Genomic DNA, 20,710 nt, shown 5'->3' with positions numbered 1-20,710 from the left:
GGATATTTAGACTTATTTGGACAAGTTAAATATCCCTAAAGAGTTCAACAAAACAAAATATAATGGAAAATATGATTACACAGAGTTTAATTCTTGTATTGCTATCAGTGATTATGAAACTTTAGCTTGAAATCAACTCTGTCGGCCCACATGTACTTGACCTAGACTGTATTAAACTTGCAGTGTTGGGGAGAAAGTAACTAAATAATCTTACTTACTACATACTTTTAGCATTGTAAAAGTAGCTCAGCTATTTTTGTTTTCAGCAAGAATTGATGTAGTGCAAGAAGAAAAAATAGGAATTTTTTTCTCAAAAAAAAAAAAAGTAGCCATGGTAGCCAAGAGATTTCTTTCAAAAAAAAAAAAAAAAAAAAAATTCCAAAAATCTTACTGACCCTAAAGTTTTGAATGGTAGTGTCTATGAAAATTATATATACATTATGTGTATTTATATTTAAAATGAAGAAAAACATGAAGAATTTAAAAAAGTGTTGTTGTGTGATAAACAGTGTATGTACATTAATTATATTTGTAAGGAGAATATTTCAAATGAGAAAAGAAAATGTAAATATGTTTTACACAAGAATAAAGACTTAAAAAGGAAAAAAAAAAAAAAAGAAGCTGTTTTCTTCTATATGGATTGGGTCTTTTCTTGTGTGGGGGGGAGGGAGGGTCAGATGAACACCATTCAGTCATGGCTGAATGCAAACAGAGCATTCATGCCAATAATGGTCAGTATAAATCAAAAATATTGAAATACTGCTATGTTTTCAATCAATGTTTTTTTTTTTTTTAAGTTATATTTCGTTTTTTTTTTTTTTTAGTATTTTTACGTTTAAAGCTGCAGTCCGTAAGTTTTGCCTCTTTGTCGCCATCTCTGTTCGAAACCTGCAATTGCAGTTATTTGCGGAATTATCATCTTTACGTGGGTTGTGCATCAGCACGGCTCCTCAGCGCGGATAAATCTAATGTTTTGAGGAGAATGTGTGGCTGTCAGGTCACTGCACCGGTGGACTTCCGAATCACAGATTGTAGTCTTGGAAGTATGACCAAAATAAGAATTTTCACTGAAAAATGTTACCTGAAATAGTAAGTAACAAATCTGCCACTTTTGTTCTGACCATCTGAGAAAAAAAAGCATTACAATAAATCACGCTGGTGATTAAATCTAACGATCGCTTAACTCATATCACATCAAGCTGTGCAAATTATTATTATTGTTATACTTTGTTCTCAAATTGTTAATGTTAACAACATCAGCATTGCGTGACTGTGTATTTAGTGTGTTAGCGTTACCTGTAGATTTCAATTTCTGTACAGTCTAATCTCTAATTGTCCATTTGTCATACCATACAATCCGACATCAAAATGATAAGTTTAATTATTCCAGCTGCTGTGAGAAAAGGCTATAAATGATCCGCCGCCTGCAGCATCCTCACATGTGATATAGCCTACTAGCTGAGACTTCTTCTTTATGTAAACAGACGTGACATAAGGACGCAAAGACGAATGGCTGCATGCTTGAATTTCCCGCGGAAACCCACCAGTACCACCCGAATTAGAAAACATTATTACAAGCTTACCCTTGTGAATCGGGCTAAGGTAAGGAGATAGTTTTGAACACTGGCTGGTTATGCACTTGCTCAAAAAACGATTTTGGATCATTTTTAACCAAAAAAAGTTACTGACAGCAGCTTTAATGTTGTTGGCCAAATGCAATCCGCATTGTTTTTGAGTACCTTGTAGCTTTGCAAACTACAGTCTCAAGATAGCTTCCCCAACACTGACAACTTGTTATTGGAGTTTTACTCTTAGTAATACTCACCAGGAACTTTTGAGGTGCTGGGCTCCTCTTCTTTTACCTCAATCACCTCCACACGCTTCTCGGCCCGTGTTGGCTCTGGCTCATTGTGCCCATTTTCTACAGGCTCTGTCACTATTGGCCTTGTGTCTGTGACCTCACCCTCTACTGGCTCTAGTTCAGTCACCACAATTACTATGGGTTGTGGCTGTGGGGGCTCAGCAGCAGGTATGGGTACGGCTGCCTCTGGTTCTGTGACAGTCACTATGGCCTCTGTGTCTTTGGTTGCCACTTTAGCCTCTGTACAGCAAACACAGCCAGGCTAGAGCAGCTAGACTTCAGGAAGCCAACTTCAACCCAGCTGAGTGATTGCATGCACACTCTCACATAGATGTAGAGTAACTAAACTGGTGTGTTTTAATATAAATAAAAGATATAATATATCTTTTAAGGCATTTTCAGGTCCATTTGAATTTGGTCAGGTGACCAAAACAGATCTAGTCACTGTACATCTATGAAACTGAAACTGTAAAAGAAGCAAAGTACATCCAGCTCTGCGAGCATCTGTATACTTGTGCAAGATTAAAAATAATTCAAAATTCTATTAATTATTCTCATATACAAAAGGTTTGCAGATGTTTCAAGTATAGTATATATTTAGTAATATATAATATAAATAAAAATTATATATTGAAATGTTTAAATATCCATATATTTGTACACGCCAACTACAGCCATAACGTGTGAATTTAGCATTTCTAATGCAGTCAGCTTTATTTTGAAAGCACAATAAACAGTTGATGCCTACACAAATGGGTGTCCTTTGCTTCTTTTCATATACTATACCTTCACATCAAACTTCTCCATACAGATGCGCATTTACTCAAGAAAATCCTGCCATCCATTAACCAGAACAGGCGTTAGTACTGACGCAGGTGTGGGTTAAGGTGTGGACCACCGTAGCGTTCGTTTGAGTTTGAGTGTGAACCTTTTGGGCCATGAGGTGTGTGTGTTTACCGTAGTTTGTACTGTATGTGAGATGATTTACCTGAACAGTTGTGGTCACAAAGTGATAATTTGTTGGAAATCACAGTGGAGCAAACACAAACACTCTCACACACGTGAGGTAAGAGTGCCGTGGGTGAAACTGAGAAGCGAAAGAAACCAAAGGGAGAGGAATAAAAGAAGGGGGGATGTGATTAAACACCTACCTTTTGGGGTGATCTCAACCGAGTTCTCAGATGGGGCGTCACCAGAGACTGGGGCAACATTCTCTGAGTATGTGACAGACATAGCGGAGGAATGCAAGTGCCTCTTTCAAAGCATGAAGCGTCAGCAACGCAAACAGACACATACATATGCTGAAGGACAGGAGACAATACAACATACTCACTCACAGACACTTATATACATAGTCTATACAGATATAAATGTCATTATACACAAACACACACACACACACACACACACACACACACACAGTGGGCCTCAATTATAAAATACAAGCAAAAGCTTGTCTTTCATTTAGGAAGTCCACTGTCAGGAAAGAGGAAAATGGAGAATTCCCCAAAACATTCCTGTTTTGGAGAGTAAAAGAAAATGAAATGATCTCTGAAGCATGAAATGGGCATAATTTAACAATGATTTTTAAGGAGAGGGTGTATATGTCAGTACGCTAGTAACATTGGGCCAGAAATGTCATCTGAATCAACAACCCATGATCAGCTGGACAGAATACAAGGATTCAGAACAGCATGGAATAGCAGTGACTACTCATCTGTTGAGTACTTCACATTTGCGCTGATGTGGCCACCATGTTTGCACATTTAGGCCAGTCCTGTGCACTTATGGCCTTATTAACTGTGTACTTTGCTGCTTAAAGCAGAAATGCCCAACTTAAGTCATACAAAACAGGTCCAAATCTACTTACTTTCATCCTTAGACACTCACAGAACTCTCAATCAACCGGTGGTGTATTTGTTTAAAGAATGTAGCCTAGGCTACTGTACATTATTATTATTCATTCACTATTAGGTAGGCAATGTGACTCTCTAGAATACTCGATTCTAATTATACCACGAATGAAGCTGTATATTTATATAATGGTTTTGTATAACTTTATTGCTGCTCGTGGCAACATACTTTCATGTTTCTTGTATCTCTGCAGAGTCACTCTTTTCCAATACGCATGTCAGAATAGCTAATTGGCGCCATTTTGCGACTCAAAAAACTACTAAACTGAATAGTAAAACTGTTATTATTTAATTATTAATTATATGGTAAGAATAAAGGTGCGGTCACGTTTACCGTATTTCGCTGAATTTTCGCGAGCAAAATCCAGTCATTTCAATAGGAATCCCCGCGGTCGGGAATTTCTCAACGGTTCAAGTTATTTACGCTGATTCGACGCGGTGAACAACGGAAAGCTGATTGATTTGTAAGTAGGCTAACTTTTGTTTGAGATCTTACGTTGCTTCTAATGTTACTGCACCTTAAATGTTTTGGCCGCTAAACTTAGTTTGTATTTCACTGTTGCCCACTATAACATACGGCTGCGTTTCACTTGTATCTCGTAGCCACTCGTTTCCAATATAGATTTAGAGAACAGCAAATTGGCGCCATCTTTTGACTCAAAACAACCAGACTAGAAATGAAAAATTCAACTAGGGCCTACTAAATTATTGATAATATGATAAGAATTAATGGTTTGATAGACGACTAGAAGCCCATCACCTCCCATTTAAAGCAAAAAATACATGAAAGAGAACTGTTACACTGTAGCTAAATATATTAGCAATAGCTAGTCTAGAATTGTTTTTTTTTTTTATTATAGTAGCCTATAATTTCTTTCAGATTGTGCTTAAACTAAGTTTGTTCACCTCCCAACCATTGATCCATTCACTCATTCAAAACCTATCCAGGACGAGGCAAACAAGGTTTTCTGAAGAAATTCACCACTCACCTTCAGGTTGGCCATCATCTGTCAGGAAAAAAAAGAAAAGAAAAACAGCTCCATGAAGTTTACTTTATTTTAGGTAGGCTAATGAAGCTTTAAATGTTTCTCTGTTTCTTTAAATGATTCAAAAATTAAAGCCACTTTTTCAATATTTTGTTATCTAATATAATGTAATATAATATAATATAATATATATGTATAGTTTTTGGGCCACTGTACTTATTTGTGCAGAATTATATATAAGCTTTGTCTATAAAGCATTAAGGTTTAAACTGGGTGTCAGTGTGCAGTATTGTGTTAGTTGCAGTGCATGTCTAGACATATAGCAAACAGTTTAAAGAGGCACATGTTGACACAGCCTTACAGTAAAACCCAGCAGAGTGTGATGAAAGTGTTCTTACAGACCCTAATGTGATTACAGGAGTTAAATAAAAGCCTAACAAGATCAATGAGCGCATACATCCCTCGGTATGATAGTTCTAAAATAAACCAGCTGTTTTATTTATAGATTAGCATGGACACGTGATGGGCACCTGACTCTTTTTAAAGCAGACAAAGCTGCAAATGATCTGATCTCATCTTTGAATTTACTTAGAAAGCTGTGATGCTAAATTTATATAAAAAGACAAATATGAGGTCATTCGATAGAAACCTGAATATGAAGTACTATAGGAATGCAAATTCACAAATGAGATCTCTTATGGGGAACAAATGGAGACTTTTGGAAACTCCTGCTTCTCAGACTTACACTACAAACTCAATATGTGATAAAAATGTTTTAATTAGGAACTACTAAGAAATACTTTTATTAAGCAAGGGCACATTAAGTTTATCAAAAATGACAGTAAAACATAATTTTACAAAAGTTTTTTTTTTTTTTTTTAAATAAATGCTTTCTTTTGATCTTTCTATTAATCAAAAAATCCTGAAAAGAAATGTATATGGTTTGTACCAAAATATTAAGCAGCACAACTGTTTTCAACATTGATAACAATAATAAATGTTTCTTGAGCAGCAAATCAGCATATTAGAATTATTTCTGAAGGATCACGTGACCCTGAAGACTGGAATAATGATGCTAAAAATTCAGCTTTGCCATCACAGGAATAAATTATATTTTCAATTATATTAAAATATAAAACAGTAATTTTAAATGTTAATATTTCACAGTATTACTGTTTTTACTCTATTTTGATCAAATAAGTGAGTTAAGGGAGTCAAAAACATAACCATCCCCTTTTGAATGGTAGTGTATGTCCTGAGAAAAACACCCCAGTAATCTTACGTCTCCTTTAGAGTTTCAAATTGTGTTCGGAAATCAAGTCAAAGATCTCACTATGATTTTTAGGAAGAACGTCTGAGACCAAGTTGAACTTGGGCCATTGTGGACTCCATTAGGTTTCCTGAACTCTTAAAGAGCCACCTCCGAACAACAAAACCTTCCTCTGGGTTATTATGTGATGTAAATGTCAGCAACTTTGTCTCAGCGACCCGCCCTGTTCTTTTGGCATGGGCTGCTGTGAATTCTGTGAGGATGCCATCCTAGGCTGATCATGGCACAAAAGGATCCCTGTGAAGCACTCCAAGAACGACCGTTCCATTCCTGCCCCCTGCTGTCAGGAGCCAATGTGAACACCTGTGCGTTTCGCCTCTTGATATTTTTGACATCTCTCAGCTTTCAGCACCCTTGTTTTGTTTGCTGAATCTGTCAGTCCATCTCTCCTTCACTGGGTATTTTCTTCAGTTTAATCAGTTAATAATGATAATTATTATTATCATTATAAATGTAGATATTTTTGCATGTTAATGACGCTTAATTGTATTATAATTGTTTTAATATAATTCTTTCATGTAATTATTTTATCTCTTTTTTGTATTGTGCATGTTGTGAGAAAAACATTATATACATGAAACTAATATTAATAATAATTTTTAAGTTGTTTGCATGTCTTCTGAGATACCTATGCCTGGTTTCACAGACAAGGCTTAAGCTAGTCCTAGATTTAAATGCATGTTTGAGCTGTTTTAACTGAAAGCAACTTGCACTGACATTTCTTATAATACTGCAGGGCCATTGTTTTGTCTCAAGATGTACACCAGTGATGTTTTTTTTCTAGTGTACATTTATTAAAGCTACTTAAATGTCCTAACTGAACTAAGGCCTAACCCTGGCTTAATCTAAGCCCTGTCTGTGAAACCAGGCCCTAATCTTATTTTATCTCTCTCTTTTTTGTCTTATTGTGAGAAAAGCACTATATAAATGTAAAAAACAAGATGTTTTTGCATGTGAGTTAGTCTTTTGAGATACCTAATCTTATTTTATATCTCTCTCTCTTTTTTTATCTTGTGCATGATGCTATTCTACAGGTCATGTCTTTTGGACACCTTAGCTCAGATTTGGCAATGACGTAGGTCCTTCCACCCATTAAAGAGCCATTTATGTCACCGTTAAGCTAGCTGGTGTGGCATTCTGCCCGTTTCGAGATCCCCCCCTGGCTCATCCAGCAATAACGACAATTCTGAAAGGTATTGTTTTACCCTCGCAGTGCAGCACAACAGCATGCAGGTATGTTCAGCTGTCCCTACTGCTGCCGTGAGGACAGACAGGCTCATGTTGACCCCCCCATACACATGAACACTTGTTAGTAGTCCTCCAGATTTATATAGATAGAATTCAGACCTCATTTATTAAAGAACATTTTCAATTACATGCTTTTTGATTGATAAGCGAATGCACTGTGGCTAACTGTTTTTGGTCACAACCAACACAGACTGAAAACCTCCATAATCAAAAAGTTAAGAGGGTATAGATGCAGCTTTTAGTTTGAGAATCAGTCTTTTTCATCATAATTGTTCTACAGAAACAAAGTACGATTGTACGTGGAAGTCGTGCTAACTTTGCTGGCGCAGACAATGACAAACATCAGAGAGCAGATGACAGCTTGAATGTGTTGTTTCTCCTGGTGTTGATTTATGAGAGGATCTGACATGAAAGAATGACTCTTCAACTTCTTTGACTGAGAAAAAAGTGAAAGTTAAACATGCAGGGTCCAAAATTGACACTCGCTAAAGTAAAAGTTGCCAATTGCCTGGTAACTTTATAAGGAACTGTAACATAATACACAATGATTGACGTGCATAATTCAAACTAATGGCATGCAGACCATCTACAAATAAAACAGGTTTTTGTAGGATACCTAAAATGTTATTTTCTCCAAGACTTCATGGCGACACAAAAGTAGAATATTTCTCACATAAAGACACTAAAAAAAAAGCATATGACCAGGTCATATATGACACAATGACCTGATCTGCTTTCCTTAAATTTGCTCTGTTCACCCACCAATAGCTGGTAAAAAAAAAACTTAATTTTGGACCCTGGATATACGCCACCCCTCTAATGTAGGGTGGGTTTGACATGGGGATTCTTTCACCTTTGACTGTATATTTAAGTCATTAGTCAAAGGGCAGCTAATAACCCTGGTACGACTCCAGAGATAAACTTTCACTGACTTGAAACAGGCTACTCAAGTTTGTTGTTTTTCCTTCCATTGTTATTTTCCTGTGGGATGCTATTTGTGATGCTGTCATATGTGGAAATAGGTCAGAACCTCCATCCTTTGATATTATTTATCACAGAGATCAAAGTTCAAGCAAACAAGAGCTCAGGATTCTCAACATGATAGAGACGTAAAGTCATTGGATGAAAGATAGGACTAACAGAGAGAAGAGAGAGAGCAATGGGGATTAAAAGTCTGCTCATTCTGAACTATTCCAGGGTTCTGGAATCCAGTTCCCCGGGGGTCCAGCCCTGTTCATCCCTCATCCAGCCATTTAAAGCCTGGAGCCAATGCTCCACGGCAACCCCAACCGCCCCCCATCAGCTGTTCCCTCAAATTTATGAGAACAATCTCTTTTTTTTCAAACAGACATGGTCACAAAGTCTAATACTCTCTCTTGAGGTTATTTATGGAAGGTATCTACTGTATATGAAATCCATCGTACTTAAATATTACAGTTGGCACATCAACTACTTTGTTTTCATCTTTCACAATAACCAATTCGAAGTCTCATTGTTTGTTATTTGAGAAAGGAACTACTTGCACTGCAAAAAGCATTTTCTTAATCACAATTTTTTGTCTTGTTTTCCTGTAAAAAATATTGAAACATCCTTAACACAAGATAAAGTTACTTGAGAAGCAAAATAGTAACAGTAAAAAGGTTTGTTTTCAGAGAATAACTTTTTATCAATTTTTTTTTTCTCATCCCATTGAGCAAATTATTATTTCTTGTTTTGAACCTTAATCTTGGTAAATTTTATAAAGTTAATGCTTAAATCAATTTTTAAAATAAATTAATTGAAGATATTCTCTGAAAACAAATCTTAGTTTATTTATCTTGTTTTAAAGGGATAATTCACCTCAAAATGAAAATTCTGTCATCATATAATCACCCTCATGTCATTCCAAAACAGTTAAAATATAAGAGATTTTGAAGAATGTAAGATGGTTTTAATCACCATGTGCATCCTATCCAAAATCTTTTCATTTAAGACCATAAAATCTGCACAATCTACCCCATGGCATTTTCAAAGGGCGACGGGCACGTCTGCAAACCATTTACAGAAGTGAACCACGCCATCTCCCTGTTTATGACCATGTTTATGAGCATCATCAAAATAGCAGCCATAACATCAGTCTCCCAGATCCCCCTCATTCTGCTTCATAATCCCCATTATCCATTGGTGGACGGATCCTATCCAGTCCTCCATCCAGCATATGTTTAGAGGCAGATATTAAAATATGAGTCATCCTCAGACAAAATCTAAAGCCTGACCAAAAATAAAATTTAAATGTCAAAGGTGCGTCACGAATGATGAAATCACATTACATAAGAGCTGCTGTGCTCATGGAGATGCAGCTCCAAATATCCAAATCTGCTTTCTTATACTATCCAATAAACTAAAGGCAATCCTTTCCATGATAATAATAATAATACAATGAAAGAATGCAGTACAAGAGCACACACAGTGCCGCATCCTCATATTTCTCCATCCATCTATTAGGCAGTGGAAGCTGATCTCTATATCATCACCCCTGAAATATTTGTCTATCTGGAGGCGTAGCATCCCCACCGGGCCATCAGCATTGCATCATCCATCAGAGATGCCTCTGGCACTGCAGTAAAGCTGGGCTCTAGGACTTGAAACCCAGCGCTGGGTAAGTCAGCACCATTCCATACCCAGAATCCTGTATAGCTCAGCTGACTGTGCTCACCTAATCACCTTGACTATGTGCCATCCATCAGAGCAGCAGTCATGACAATAGTTGCTTTGTATAAAGTTGCTTGGATCACCTCATCATCCAGCACAATGTGAATTCCAAAGTCGGTACCAAAATTCCTGACCATCCCTGACCTTTTTATGTCTACTTGGGTCATTCTCATGACTGTAGGGATGCAGCAGAGCTCACCTACTTCTAACCAATCACCTTGATCTATACGTTATACGCTATATTTTGTAGTACCTTATAGGCTGTACACTTTATTTCATCTCACGCAACTCATAATACACAATACCTTCTCTCTATAATGCAACATTGTAAATGATGTATGTGTGTCAAATGCAGTTGGGCAAACTCACCAAGGTGAAGTCCATATTAGTACAAGTCTATTTTGCTCATAAACTTTAGATTAGAATCAAAACAGGAGAAGCAAATCAACATTGTTATTAGCATGTTTGTTAGTAATGTTGAGGTGATATCACTAATTAATGTTGTTGTATGTCTTGATTTGGTTAAATAAGGAAAACATTCAGAATTGTAATCCTAAAACATTTCTCTACCTTTTGCTCCAGTTTTTCCATCAGACTACAAGATTTGTGGTGTGATGATGGACAGAATTCGTTCTCACCTTTCTTTGTGGGCTCAGGCATGTTGAGCCGTTCTCCGGTGGACCGGGCACCAGTTGGAGGGGTTCAGGGGTGAGTCTGGGCTGCCCAGTGTGTGTGGCAGGGGGTGTCCTTTAGCCACTGATGGAGAAACAGAGGTGAGGAAAGCAGCACCAGAGACTGTGGAAGCCAATGAGGATGAGGGCAACGCAGGAACGTGAAGGAGAAAGTAACAGATCTGGGGGTGATGAATAAATGGGGTTTATATAGTGCTCATCCTAGCCACTCCTCTCTCTTTGATAATGGAGCCCAAAAAGATCCCTAACACCTCCCTCCCCTTCTCTCCTAAAGTCCTGGGGATTAGATGTGGCTCGCTGTGCCCTGTCTCCTCACCAGCTGGAGTCAGACAGCGAGAGGGGCTTTTGGATAACGTTGCATTGCAGAAAAAAAGAATGTATTTCTGTTGACAAGGTGGCATTGCTTTGAATATGTCACAAAGAGACATCATTTTATTTTTATACAGAATGCCTGACACTACATCACAATGAAAATGTATAAAAAATAACAAATCTTACATGAAAAAAAAAAAAAAAAAAAAAAAAAAAAATATATATATATATATATGCATCGTGATGCTCTTGTGAACACTCGCATGTGCGTTAACACACGTCGTGTATGCGTCTTGAAGCTCTCGAGAATGAGCATTGCAGATCAATATTTATGTAAGTAAAGTGGTAAATTATGTTTTTTTTTTTTTTGCACAAACAAAGCACTCACGTCGCTTCATAAAATTGAGTTTAAGCCACTGGAGTCACATGGAGTACTTTAATGATGTCTTTTTCCTTCCTTTCTGGACCTTGGAATGGTAGTTGCGTTGGATCTCAATGGAGAGACAGAAACCTCTCAGACTTCATCAAAAATATCTTAATTTGTGTTCCGAAGATGAACGAAGGTCTTACAGATGTGGAATGACATGAGGGTGAGTAATTAATGACATAATTTTCATTTTTGGGTGAACTAACCCTTCAGTGCTTGGTCTTTAACATTGCCAACGATGTGTTTGTAATGAAGAGACGACCCTTCCAATGGGTAGTTGATATGACAATGTAACCGATTTACTATAAAGCTTGGCAAGGCCCATGTCAAGGGCATTGACTATAGGGAGAATGAAATAGATATTATTAGATAATGCTGTCATCCAGGGGTTCCCAGTGTCTAAGCTCCACCCTTTCTCTAGAAGGCCTCCGGGTGATATTTAGGGCTTAGTGAGAAAAATAGGAAACATTCACTTCACCTTTCAGCCAAGTGCCAGAGATGATGTGGATGTAATGTGGATGAGGGTGATCTGAACAACCAGGACTATAAATTCTGTTAAGATGCCTGAGCAATGCTTGTAAAGTCTATTATTAGAATGTCACTCTGACTTTTGACAATGAACTCTGACTTTTGACATATCTAGCATGGAAAAATGGTGAGATTGTTGCCATTGTCAAGACTCTAATTATCCTGTTAACACTTTAATTTACACTATAAATCAGGCCCTGCTTCTTGCAGACGTGACTGCAGTTTACACAGGGAGTCCCCAAAGCTTTAATAGTTTTAGCGAGCAATTACGTTTAATTTATGATCGGTTTATTGTTTCCAGAAACTTTAAATGTATCTTAAATTAGAAAGAAAGATTTGAAATCCAACTGCTTGAAACTAATATAGAGGTCAATGACATAACGCTAGTTTTAATCTATTAATTTCAGAAAATACATTCAATTTCATATTCAGAAAATCACAATTCATACTGATATTTTTTAAATGTAAAAAATGTCAGTGATACAAATGTCCTAATAAAAAAAAACATTCAAATTGTTCAATTATTGAAAAGAAAACTTTATTCCTTATATATATATACTGTAGTTAGTTTGGCATAATCTGTGTGCCAAGTAAGTTTCTTAAAATATCAAATAATTTGACCTTTTTATGACATGACAAAAGTTATTTCAGGTTGTAAAATGTAAGATGTGGTGCAACTGACTGAAAAAAACAACAAAATGTCATCATCTCAGATAGTCACATGAACGGCAGCAAGTAATACAAGATGGTTCTGCAGAGCAAGTAGCATATTACATATTAAGTCAGGAGACTTCTTTAGTAATTTCAGGCTGTCCATGTTCTGAAACACTTTTAGTCAGCAGTCATTCTATCCGTAGCTACACTTGCCATTAAAGAAATCCTTGTTTAGAATGGAAATTTTTCACAAAAGCATATCACGGCAAAAGTATGTGGTCGCATTAACAAAATTAACCTGGAATCTCTTTCTGAAATGGCTGTGTGTGATATAAGGAGGTTACGAATGGTGTGCCATACTCTCAAACCACCCTGACTGAGTGGATTTTAAGCATGATTTTTTTGGCCTTTATTGGAAGCAGAGCCTCCAATGAGGGGCCCATTTATAACCCTGTGTGTACAGCTCTAAAGACAGGGTGCTGGGGAAGTATCATGTGGGCCTGCTACAAAGTTCATACAAAACCATTTGGACCAGACTGGTGGTTAAAGGTTCATGTCGCCCATGGGGATTTAGCTCTCACGGTCACCATAAAAAGCTCAGACGAGAGAGTCGCGGTGGCACCTGCCTGCACAAATGCACACACACAGACACACACACACATAATAGGAATCTAAACAAAGACGAAGCGATATCGCCTCAGAATTTCAGCATCTCGTTAAGATTCAGTTTGTTCAATATAGAATGGAGCTTCTCCCCGTGGAGCAGGAAATGCCTTAGATATACTGAGCGAGTAAAGCATGAATACTCGCTGCAGAAATAGATTCCACTCCTCCCTGTGAATAAAACACTGTGGGACTATAAAGGGAGAGAAGCACCATCTCTGAATGGCAAATAACCATGTGTGAGGAGCACCCTGTGGCCGGTCAGTCAGTCAGAGAGACCAAACGAAGAATCTTTTAGTAGGGTGCTGTCAACACCTCTGGGTCCAACTTCACTGATGCCAGTGAAGAAAAAAACTCAACAGCTGCTAAAAAGCATTTCAACACTTAAGCCATGCTTAAAAATGTATGAATTTTATTGCATTATTCAACAAAATCTCAAACCTAGTGCCATTTATTGTAAAGAAAGACAGCATGTGCACATTTAGCATTTCACAATGTCAAAATGTTGACAAAAAGTGATTGTTTGGCTTCATAAATTCACTAAAAATTACCTAATTGCAAAAATCAATAAGAAAAATGAAGTTAGTTGTGAGAACAGCATAATTTGTCACTTGTTTTGAGATTTCAATCTATCATGCGATAACATTCATACTTTTTTTTTTTTTTTTACCTGTGACCCATGTAAAAAATGAATTTGTCGAATTAATAGTATATACATAATACTAAAATAGCACTGAAGTGAACAAAAAATATATAGAAGAGTCTTAACAATGATTTTTTCAGATTTGTAATGTACAGCATCAATGACCTTTTTTTTTTTTTTTTGGCCATTAAGTTGTTAATAATGAAATCCAAAAACAGAATAGAAAAAGCACAACTGTAGTGAGTCAGTGAGTGACAATCAAAATAAAAGCAGTGTAGCAGCTTTGCCACCTACTGGGAACAAATGAGCAGTGCGGGAAGAAGGAGACGTTTAATCTGTTTTTATTTGTTTTGGTTCTTTTTAACTGCCAGCTTAAAAGCTGATAAAAATGGATAAATATCAAAAGAAAATTGTAATAAAAAAGACATGTTTATAAAAGAAATACTTTTTAAATGCATCAAGATAGGCAAAGAACAGCAAAAAGTAGCCTAAGTCATTTAACTAAGAGTCTGTAATACAAAACACCATAGTTAATTACCTTCTTACGAAACATAATTGAGCAAGAAAAAAATAGAAACTAATTTTAACCTCCTCCTGTTACCAAGGCAATTAAGATATCATGAGAGTAACATATAATAACCGTAACACACTGGAGACAATCATTCAGCTCTCATTTTGATTGACATGGTGCTTTCTTTATACCATGTTGACTCTGTAAAGTAGAGAGAGTAGCGACACTGAATTTGTAAGTCAGTTTCTTTTTCACTTTAATGATCTCCCCCGAGCGGGCGTAATTTCTTAGGGCACGGGACATTTTCTGGTAGGTCATGGGCATTCTGTTGCCCTTCCTCTGGCCCCATAGCTCTGCCACATGCTCCTTGTGACTGGCAGAAAAGCGAAAGACGCCGGCTGAAGCCGGCACCCAGGACACGCAGTGGGCCATGCCTGGGTCCTCCAGCATCTCGAACAGGAAGTGGAAAAGGCGTAGCTTTTTCCCTGCAATGATAGAGATGATTGCGGTCAAACAGTGCTCGTGTGTGCATGAACGGGTGGGCAAAGGCTTATGGAAACTATTTCCCATAAAACAGACTTGTATTATGATAGGGGTAATTAAGATAAGCATCTCTAAAGCATCAGTGGTGTACAAAAGACCAGAGAAAATGAGGGTGAACTGAGATTCTATTTGGCAGTTATGGGTAGGACGAGCCGCTCCCGAGCTGCAGTTCCCCTAGGTTATTCCTCAGCTTAGAGATAGCATCTAAACAAACCACAAAAGCAGAACTGACCTTTCTCTGCAGGTGTAATGCTGGGCAATGATTCGGCACACTTTTCAGGTGTTGTTTTTGGAGTTAATGGTCTCTCTGGTCCGTTTAGGGCATTTAACAATCGCCCGTCGGGTGAGTTGTCAAGGACCGAAGACTGATCAACTGCAGTGGTGCCGTTGCAATTCATCCCGCAGTCCGTATATGAGTCAGATCTGTTTGCTTTGGCCAGAGATCCCATGACCTATTCATTTGACAAAAGGTCTTGGTTTTAAAATAGAAAACAATGGGTGCAAGAATGACATTAAGTGTTGAACTGAATAGATCACCTGCTCAGAAAACTGCAGCTGGGACTTTTCTTGTTCTAACAAATTGCTGAAATTCTCCTCACTAGGTAGCTTCTCTCCAGCAGTGTTCACAACTTCACCAGCTGACATGGCACAGAGATCCCTCACTGCCATTGCATTTCAAAAAGAGTTAGTGGTGATAAACAAACACTTTTTTTTTTTTTTTTTTGTCCGTCCATGCAAGTCAGAGGGGTCCAATATTTTTTTGGACACCATAACCTTATGAAAAAGAGTACTTAAGAATAAACGGATGTCCTTAATATATAAAGGAAATACTTAAGTCCGATCTGAATGTAATGTTTTCAGACGCTTGTTTGTATGTTAACTGCAATTGAATGAAAATGTATTAGAGTTTACATTTGTGTTAAATGCAGTTAGCTAAATCTTATAGTCCTTTGACACATTTAAGCAGGACTTAAGTACATCTTTATATTATTTCTATTAAAATATGGTTTCTTAAAAGTACTACGGAATGTAAACATTTATGGTAAGCTAAAAGATACTTTAATGTCATTTCTATTCAAACTTGTATATCATGTATTTAAATATGTTTGTAATTACACATTTGTAATGATCAAGTACTTGTGCTTTAGTATCAGATTAAATGTACTTCTTGTAAGCAAGACAAAATTATTTAAAATGTACTTTAAAGTAAAACTTTGACTATTAGCAGTTGTGTTATGTTTTATTTTAATTTTATAATACTTGTATTAATATTTAGAATTAGATTTTTGTTAATATTTATGTTAATTTTTAGTTTTTTCGTTATGTGCTGTTGTCATTTTATTAGTGTTTATTTAGGTTTAATTTATTTTTATTTCAGAATTAGTTTTAGATTTAGTTAGTTTTAGTTTTAGTTTTAATAATTTTAGTGCTTCAACTTACTTATTTCAGTTTATTGCCAAGGCAACATTTATAATTTTTGTTTAGTTTAAGTTTTTCAACTAATATTTATATTTGATTTGATTTAATAAATGTTTTTAATAGTTTTAGGTTTAGTTTATGATAATAACCCCGATTATTAAAAGTGCACTTTTTAGAGTGTTAAGAAACATAGTGTTAAGTACACTTAAGTGGCCATTTATTTAATTAAAATTGCATTATCTGCAAGTATACAGTTGTTGTTTTTTTTAAATACTTTTTAAATTTAAAGTGCACTACACTAAGTGCACATTCAAAACGATTAAGTGCTTTTTAACAATGGTTGACTTTCATTGTATGGACGAAAAAAAATTAAAACTTCATTTGTGTTCCGCCGAAGAAGGAAAGTCATACAGGCTTGGAAAGACATAAGGGTGAGTAAATGATGACAGATTTTTCATTTTTGGGTGAACTCTAGTACTTTCAAGCATCTTTCTTACTGTTCCATAGGGCTTTACTTCGAGATTCCTGTCTGTAGTGCTCCTCAAGAAATCCCAGAATCACCTCCAAATCAGTTTGATATTCCTGCACACTGTTCTGGTAAGAAATATAGATTTTCATCTCATACACAACAGTGGGCCCCCGAAAAAGTATTTTTGGTTAGATAAAATATATATAATGACATTGATACATTTAAAATTGTCCAAATAATGTTTGGCTCCACCGTAGAATAAAAACTATACAACAAAACTGTAAAACGTATTAGTTCTTACCATGTTAGTGTTACGGATGTGATCCTTATTGAATGTATTGCTGTTTCAGGTTTTGTTGTATTAATGAATAACCAATAAGTTAAAAAAAAAGAGAGACAAATTTGTTACTATTAGTGTGCTTTACAAACAAAACTCCCGTTGAAATGGTGCAGAATCGTTTTTATCAGTAACAAGGGGGCTGGGGGAGTGAACAAGCCTTTCTGGAATGATCTACGACCGTACATAAATAACCAGCCATCTTTTGACCCAAAACCACAGTTTCTTTCGGCCCAAATACACACGCACACACACACCCTGATCTCGGTCTAACACACATCTCTAGCATCCACCTTTATGGAACCAGTAACCACATCCTCTTCACTCTTAGAGATAACAACCACAACCACCTAACAATGACACGCAGGCTCCACATAAAAAACATGGTCAATTGTGCTGAAATGATCGAGAACTTTGAAATCATGAACAAAATATGAAAGCAACATAGATGAGAGAAATGCAATGGTTAAAACTTCAATCATAAAGTCTGAAAAGGTGCAATTGTTATGAGACAAATGTTTATTGTTCTTTATGAAAATTATACAGCAGCACTACATTAGTGTTTGATTGCTATCTTACAAAGAGGAAGGTGATTTAAAATCAGTTTGTAATATGACACACAAAGCAGGCACAAACAATCTTCTCTCTGTGAAATTAGATAAGCTTGGCCCAACGCATTTGCAAAGAAATCAGCGCAGACGTTTATACAGCGGGCTTCAAGTGTACATCTTTTACAACAAACAAATTAATTGGGATTTTCAAGACAGGAAACTTTATTTGAACACAAAAACAAATGATCTTATGTAAACAAGTTGAAAAAAGCAGATATAAATATGAAGATATACTTTTATAGAAGTATAACAGTAGATAAACAGTGGTTCCCAAAAGTATGTGGACACAATGTTATTTTATTGTATACAAAATATCAAAATATCTTTCTGAACCATTTTTGCAGTTACTTTTAACCAACTTCTCCTAAGGTGATTTTTTTATGGATTTATGAAGTCAGTTGTCCTCAAGTTCACACAGGTGTCCTAATTATGCACATTTTTCCTTCTATTTAAGAATTTGAAACCTTTTTGTGAAATGTTTTTCTTGAAATGTGTGCTTGAGCTGTCGTTCTTGGTTGTGTTATTTGGTTTGATATTATATTTACATAATGCAAATACATGTACATACATTTTGAGTGTCTCTTAAGTGTCCAAATACTTTTTAGGGCCACTCTACATATACACTATTGTTCAAAAGTTTGGGGTCAGTAAGATTTTTTAACATTTTTGAAAGAAATCTCATCACCAAGGCTGCATTTTTAAATTAAAAATAGAGTAAAAACAGTAATATTGTGAAATATTTCCATTTAAAATAAGGGTTTTCTATTCGAATGTATTGCAAAGCTGTATTTTCAACAGCCAGTTTGCAGTGTCACATGATCCTTTTAGAAATCTGTCTAATATGCTGATTTGGTGCTCATTTTATTATTATTATGAATGTTGAAAGCAGTTGTGCTGCTTTATATTTTTGAGGAAACGGCGATACCTTTTTTCAGGATTCTAATGAATAAAAAGTTCAAAGGAGCAGCATTTATTTGAAATAGAAACTTTTTGTAACATTATAATTGTCTTTAATGTCACCTTTAATCAATTTAATGCATCCTTGCTGAATAAAAGTATTAATTTCCTTCAAAAAAATCCTTACTGACTCTAAACTTTTCAACGGTATGTTAACATCCTACATTTACTAATTTCTAATGCACTGTAAGAAAAACAGCTTTATTGTTCTACACATTTTACCATGTCAAGGTTTATTTCAAAGCATCTCCAATCTTGTAAAAGACAGGGAGAGGGTAAAATTTATGGAATTTAGGAATTGGCTATTTTGAGAATCAAACGCCTATTTTGGGATCCTCATGCACTGTCAGTACAGTAGCAAGATCATACTCGCCCTGGTAAGAGTATTGGCCGTACCAGTAATGACAGTCTGGGAGAGGAGAGCTGTAGTACACATGCTCAGAAGAGCCTTGTTGATGAAGGGCCATGTCTCTGGACGAAGGGCCTGAGCTGTAGCCTGACAGTGAGCTCAGTCGCTGCAGTATAGCTGGATTAAACTGATAGGTGAGCTTGCGACGCACCTTCACAATCTCGCCCGTGCGGCTGTAGTTGCGGAGAGCGCGTGCCATTTTCTGGTAGGTCATGGTCTTGCGGTTGCCCTTTCTTTGACCCCAGCACTCGGCCAGTTTCTCTTTATTTTTCGAGATGAAATGGAAGATGCCGCTACCTCGGTCCGTCCACTGGATGGAGTCGCCCATGTTGTCGTCGTGAAGGGCCTCGTGCAGATATTCATATAACCGTAACTTCTTACGACCTAATGAGGAAGAGAAATGCACAATGCATTCAGCACTTCTGTAATATGAAGCTTTGTTGAAAATTGCAAACCATTAAAATGCAGTACAGTCAGTTTTAGGTTATGCACAAGTATTTATTAATTTGATTATTATTCCTGAAAACTTTCAGCTGAGTTTACGTGATTTTACTTATGCAGTACAGTTGTTGCTATGCAGCATCCTTTTAGCATCAGTACATACTTTCTCACATACTCACATTTTCAAACACACAGAAAACTTGCTGTAATATTGTACCTTTTCCGTGGCGCTGTGGTAAATTTGAGTAAAATACCGAAGGCTCAGCAGAACACAATGGCCCCAGAGACACATCTGGCACAATGTGAGACCATGACTGCAGACACAGAGAGAAGCATTTCTAGTCACAAAACATGGGTTAAAATATCACAACCTATCAGCTGAAACAATGAAAGTGAAAAATTTTAATGAGTTGTAAACCTACTGAGGATTCATTCCAGTCATACATTGATCCTGGAGGCTCAAAATGAGGTGTGAACTGATAGTATGAGATGGCATGTCTCACAGAAGACTGTTGACTTTCCAAATTCTCATAGTTTTTGTTTTCTGAAAAAGCCAATGAGCAGAGAATGAATAATTATCATCATCATAGTTTATACTTAATATTTTGTACTCGACAATATTATATAATATATTTAATTGTTATATTATATTATATATACCCGTGTCATAGTTCCGTATCTGAGAATGACGCTGAATTACATCAATGGCATCCTGAAAATCTTGATTGATGTCATTTTCAAGAGACCCCTGTAAGAAAAAAACAGGCATATTTCACTTATATGAAATAATGTTTGTATTAGGGTTCTGTCTTCTCATCAAATATGTAAATTATACATATAATAAATAATTATATATATATATATATATATATATATATATACACATATAATTGTATAAAAGTATAAAATAATGTATAGATCAACACGTTTTAAATGATTAAGCATATAAATACTATAGCCTAAAACAATTTATAATTACACTGATACACACTCGATTCAAATAACTCACCATTCTGGCCTTGGAAAACCTAACACTGCATCTATGTAGAGCTCGACTGTACTCAA

General features: G+C 36.3%; 3 protein-coding genes and 1 long non-coding RNA gene across 4 annotated transcripts in view; 1 reads left to right on the top strand and 3 right to left on the bottom strand.

Annotated features, from left to right (window-relative positions):
• Positions 1–10,816, bottom strand: part of mybpc1 (myosin binding protein C1) — a 40,294-nt gene extending 29,478 nt beyond the window's left edge. The window contains exons 1-4 of the mRNA XM_051889998.1: positions 10,668–10,816; positions 4,764–4,781; positions 3,013–3,075; positions 1,826–2,101 (exon numbers count right to left, since the gene is read on the bottom strand). Coding sequence (XP_051745958.1) covers positions 1,826–2,101; positions 3,013–3,075; positions 4,764–4,781; positions 10,668–10,689 — 379 coding nt within the window. The 5' untranslated portion in view covers positions 10,690–10,816. The remainder of the gene's footprint in view (positions 1–1,825; positions 2,102–3,012; positions 3,076–4,763; positions 4,782–10,667) is intronic.
• The window catches only part of LOC127510472 (uncharacterized), a 17,789-nt gene continuing 3,894 nt past the window's right edge, over positions 6,816–20,710 (top strand). Inside the window, exons 1-3 of the long non-coding RNA XR_007929650.1 lie at positions 6,816–7,283; positions 9,823–9,976; positions 10,612–11,623. This is a non-coding gene — a long non-coding RNA (uncharacterized LOC127510472). The remainder of the gene's footprint in view (positions 7,284–9,822; positions 9,977–10,611; positions 11,624–20,710) is intronic.
• spi2 (Spi-2 proto-oncogene) lies at positions 11,634–17,309 on the bottom strand. Its single transcript, XM_051889997.1, has 5 exons — positions 17,192–17,309; positions 16,919–17,015; positions 15,540–15,664; positions 15,235–15,454; positions 11,634–14,944 (listed from the first exon to the last, which is right to left on the bottom strand). The coding sequence occupies exons 1-5, from the start codon at positions 17,192–17,194 to the stop codon at positions 14,619–14,621; spliced, it is 771 nt and encodes a 256-aa protein (XP_051745957.1). The 5' UTR covers positions 17,195–17,309; the 3' UTR covers positions 11,634–14,618.
• spic (Spi-C transcription factor (Spi-1/PU.1 related)) overlaps positions 17,744–20,710 on the bottom strand; it is a 3,209-nt gene continuing 242 nt past the window's right edge. Inside the window, exons 1-5 of the mRNA XM_051889996.1 lie at positions 20,655–20,710; positions 20,306–20,393; positions 20,068–20,189; positions 19,863–19,959; positions 17,744–19,588 (exon numbers count right to left, since the gene is read on the bottom strand). The exon at positions 20,655–20,710 is cut by the window's right edge and continues 242 nt beyond it. Coding sequence (XP_051745956.1) covers positions 19,110–19,588; positions 19,863–19,959; positions 20,068–20,189; positions 20,306–20,393; positions 20,655–20,657 — 789 coding nt within the window. The 5' untranslated portion in view covers positions 20,658–20,710 and the 3' untranslated portion in view covers positions 17,744–19,109. The remainder of the gene's footprint in view (positions 19,589–19,862; positions 19,960–20,067; positions 20,190–20,305; positions 20,394–20,654) is intronic.

The sequence above is a fragment of the Ctenopharyngodon idella genome, chromosome 4 (assembly GCF_019924925.1).
Source record: "Ctenopharyngodon idella isolate HZGC_01 chromosome 4, HZGC01, whole genome shotgun sequence".
Taxonomy (NCBI): domain Eukaryota; kingdom Metazoa; phylum Chordata; class Actinopteri; order Cypriniformes; family Xenocyprididae; genus Ctenopharyngodon; species Ctenopharyngodon idella.
The sequence above is the reverse complement of the archived record's forward strand: the minus strand, read 5'-3'. Positions and strand labels throughout refer to the sequence as shown.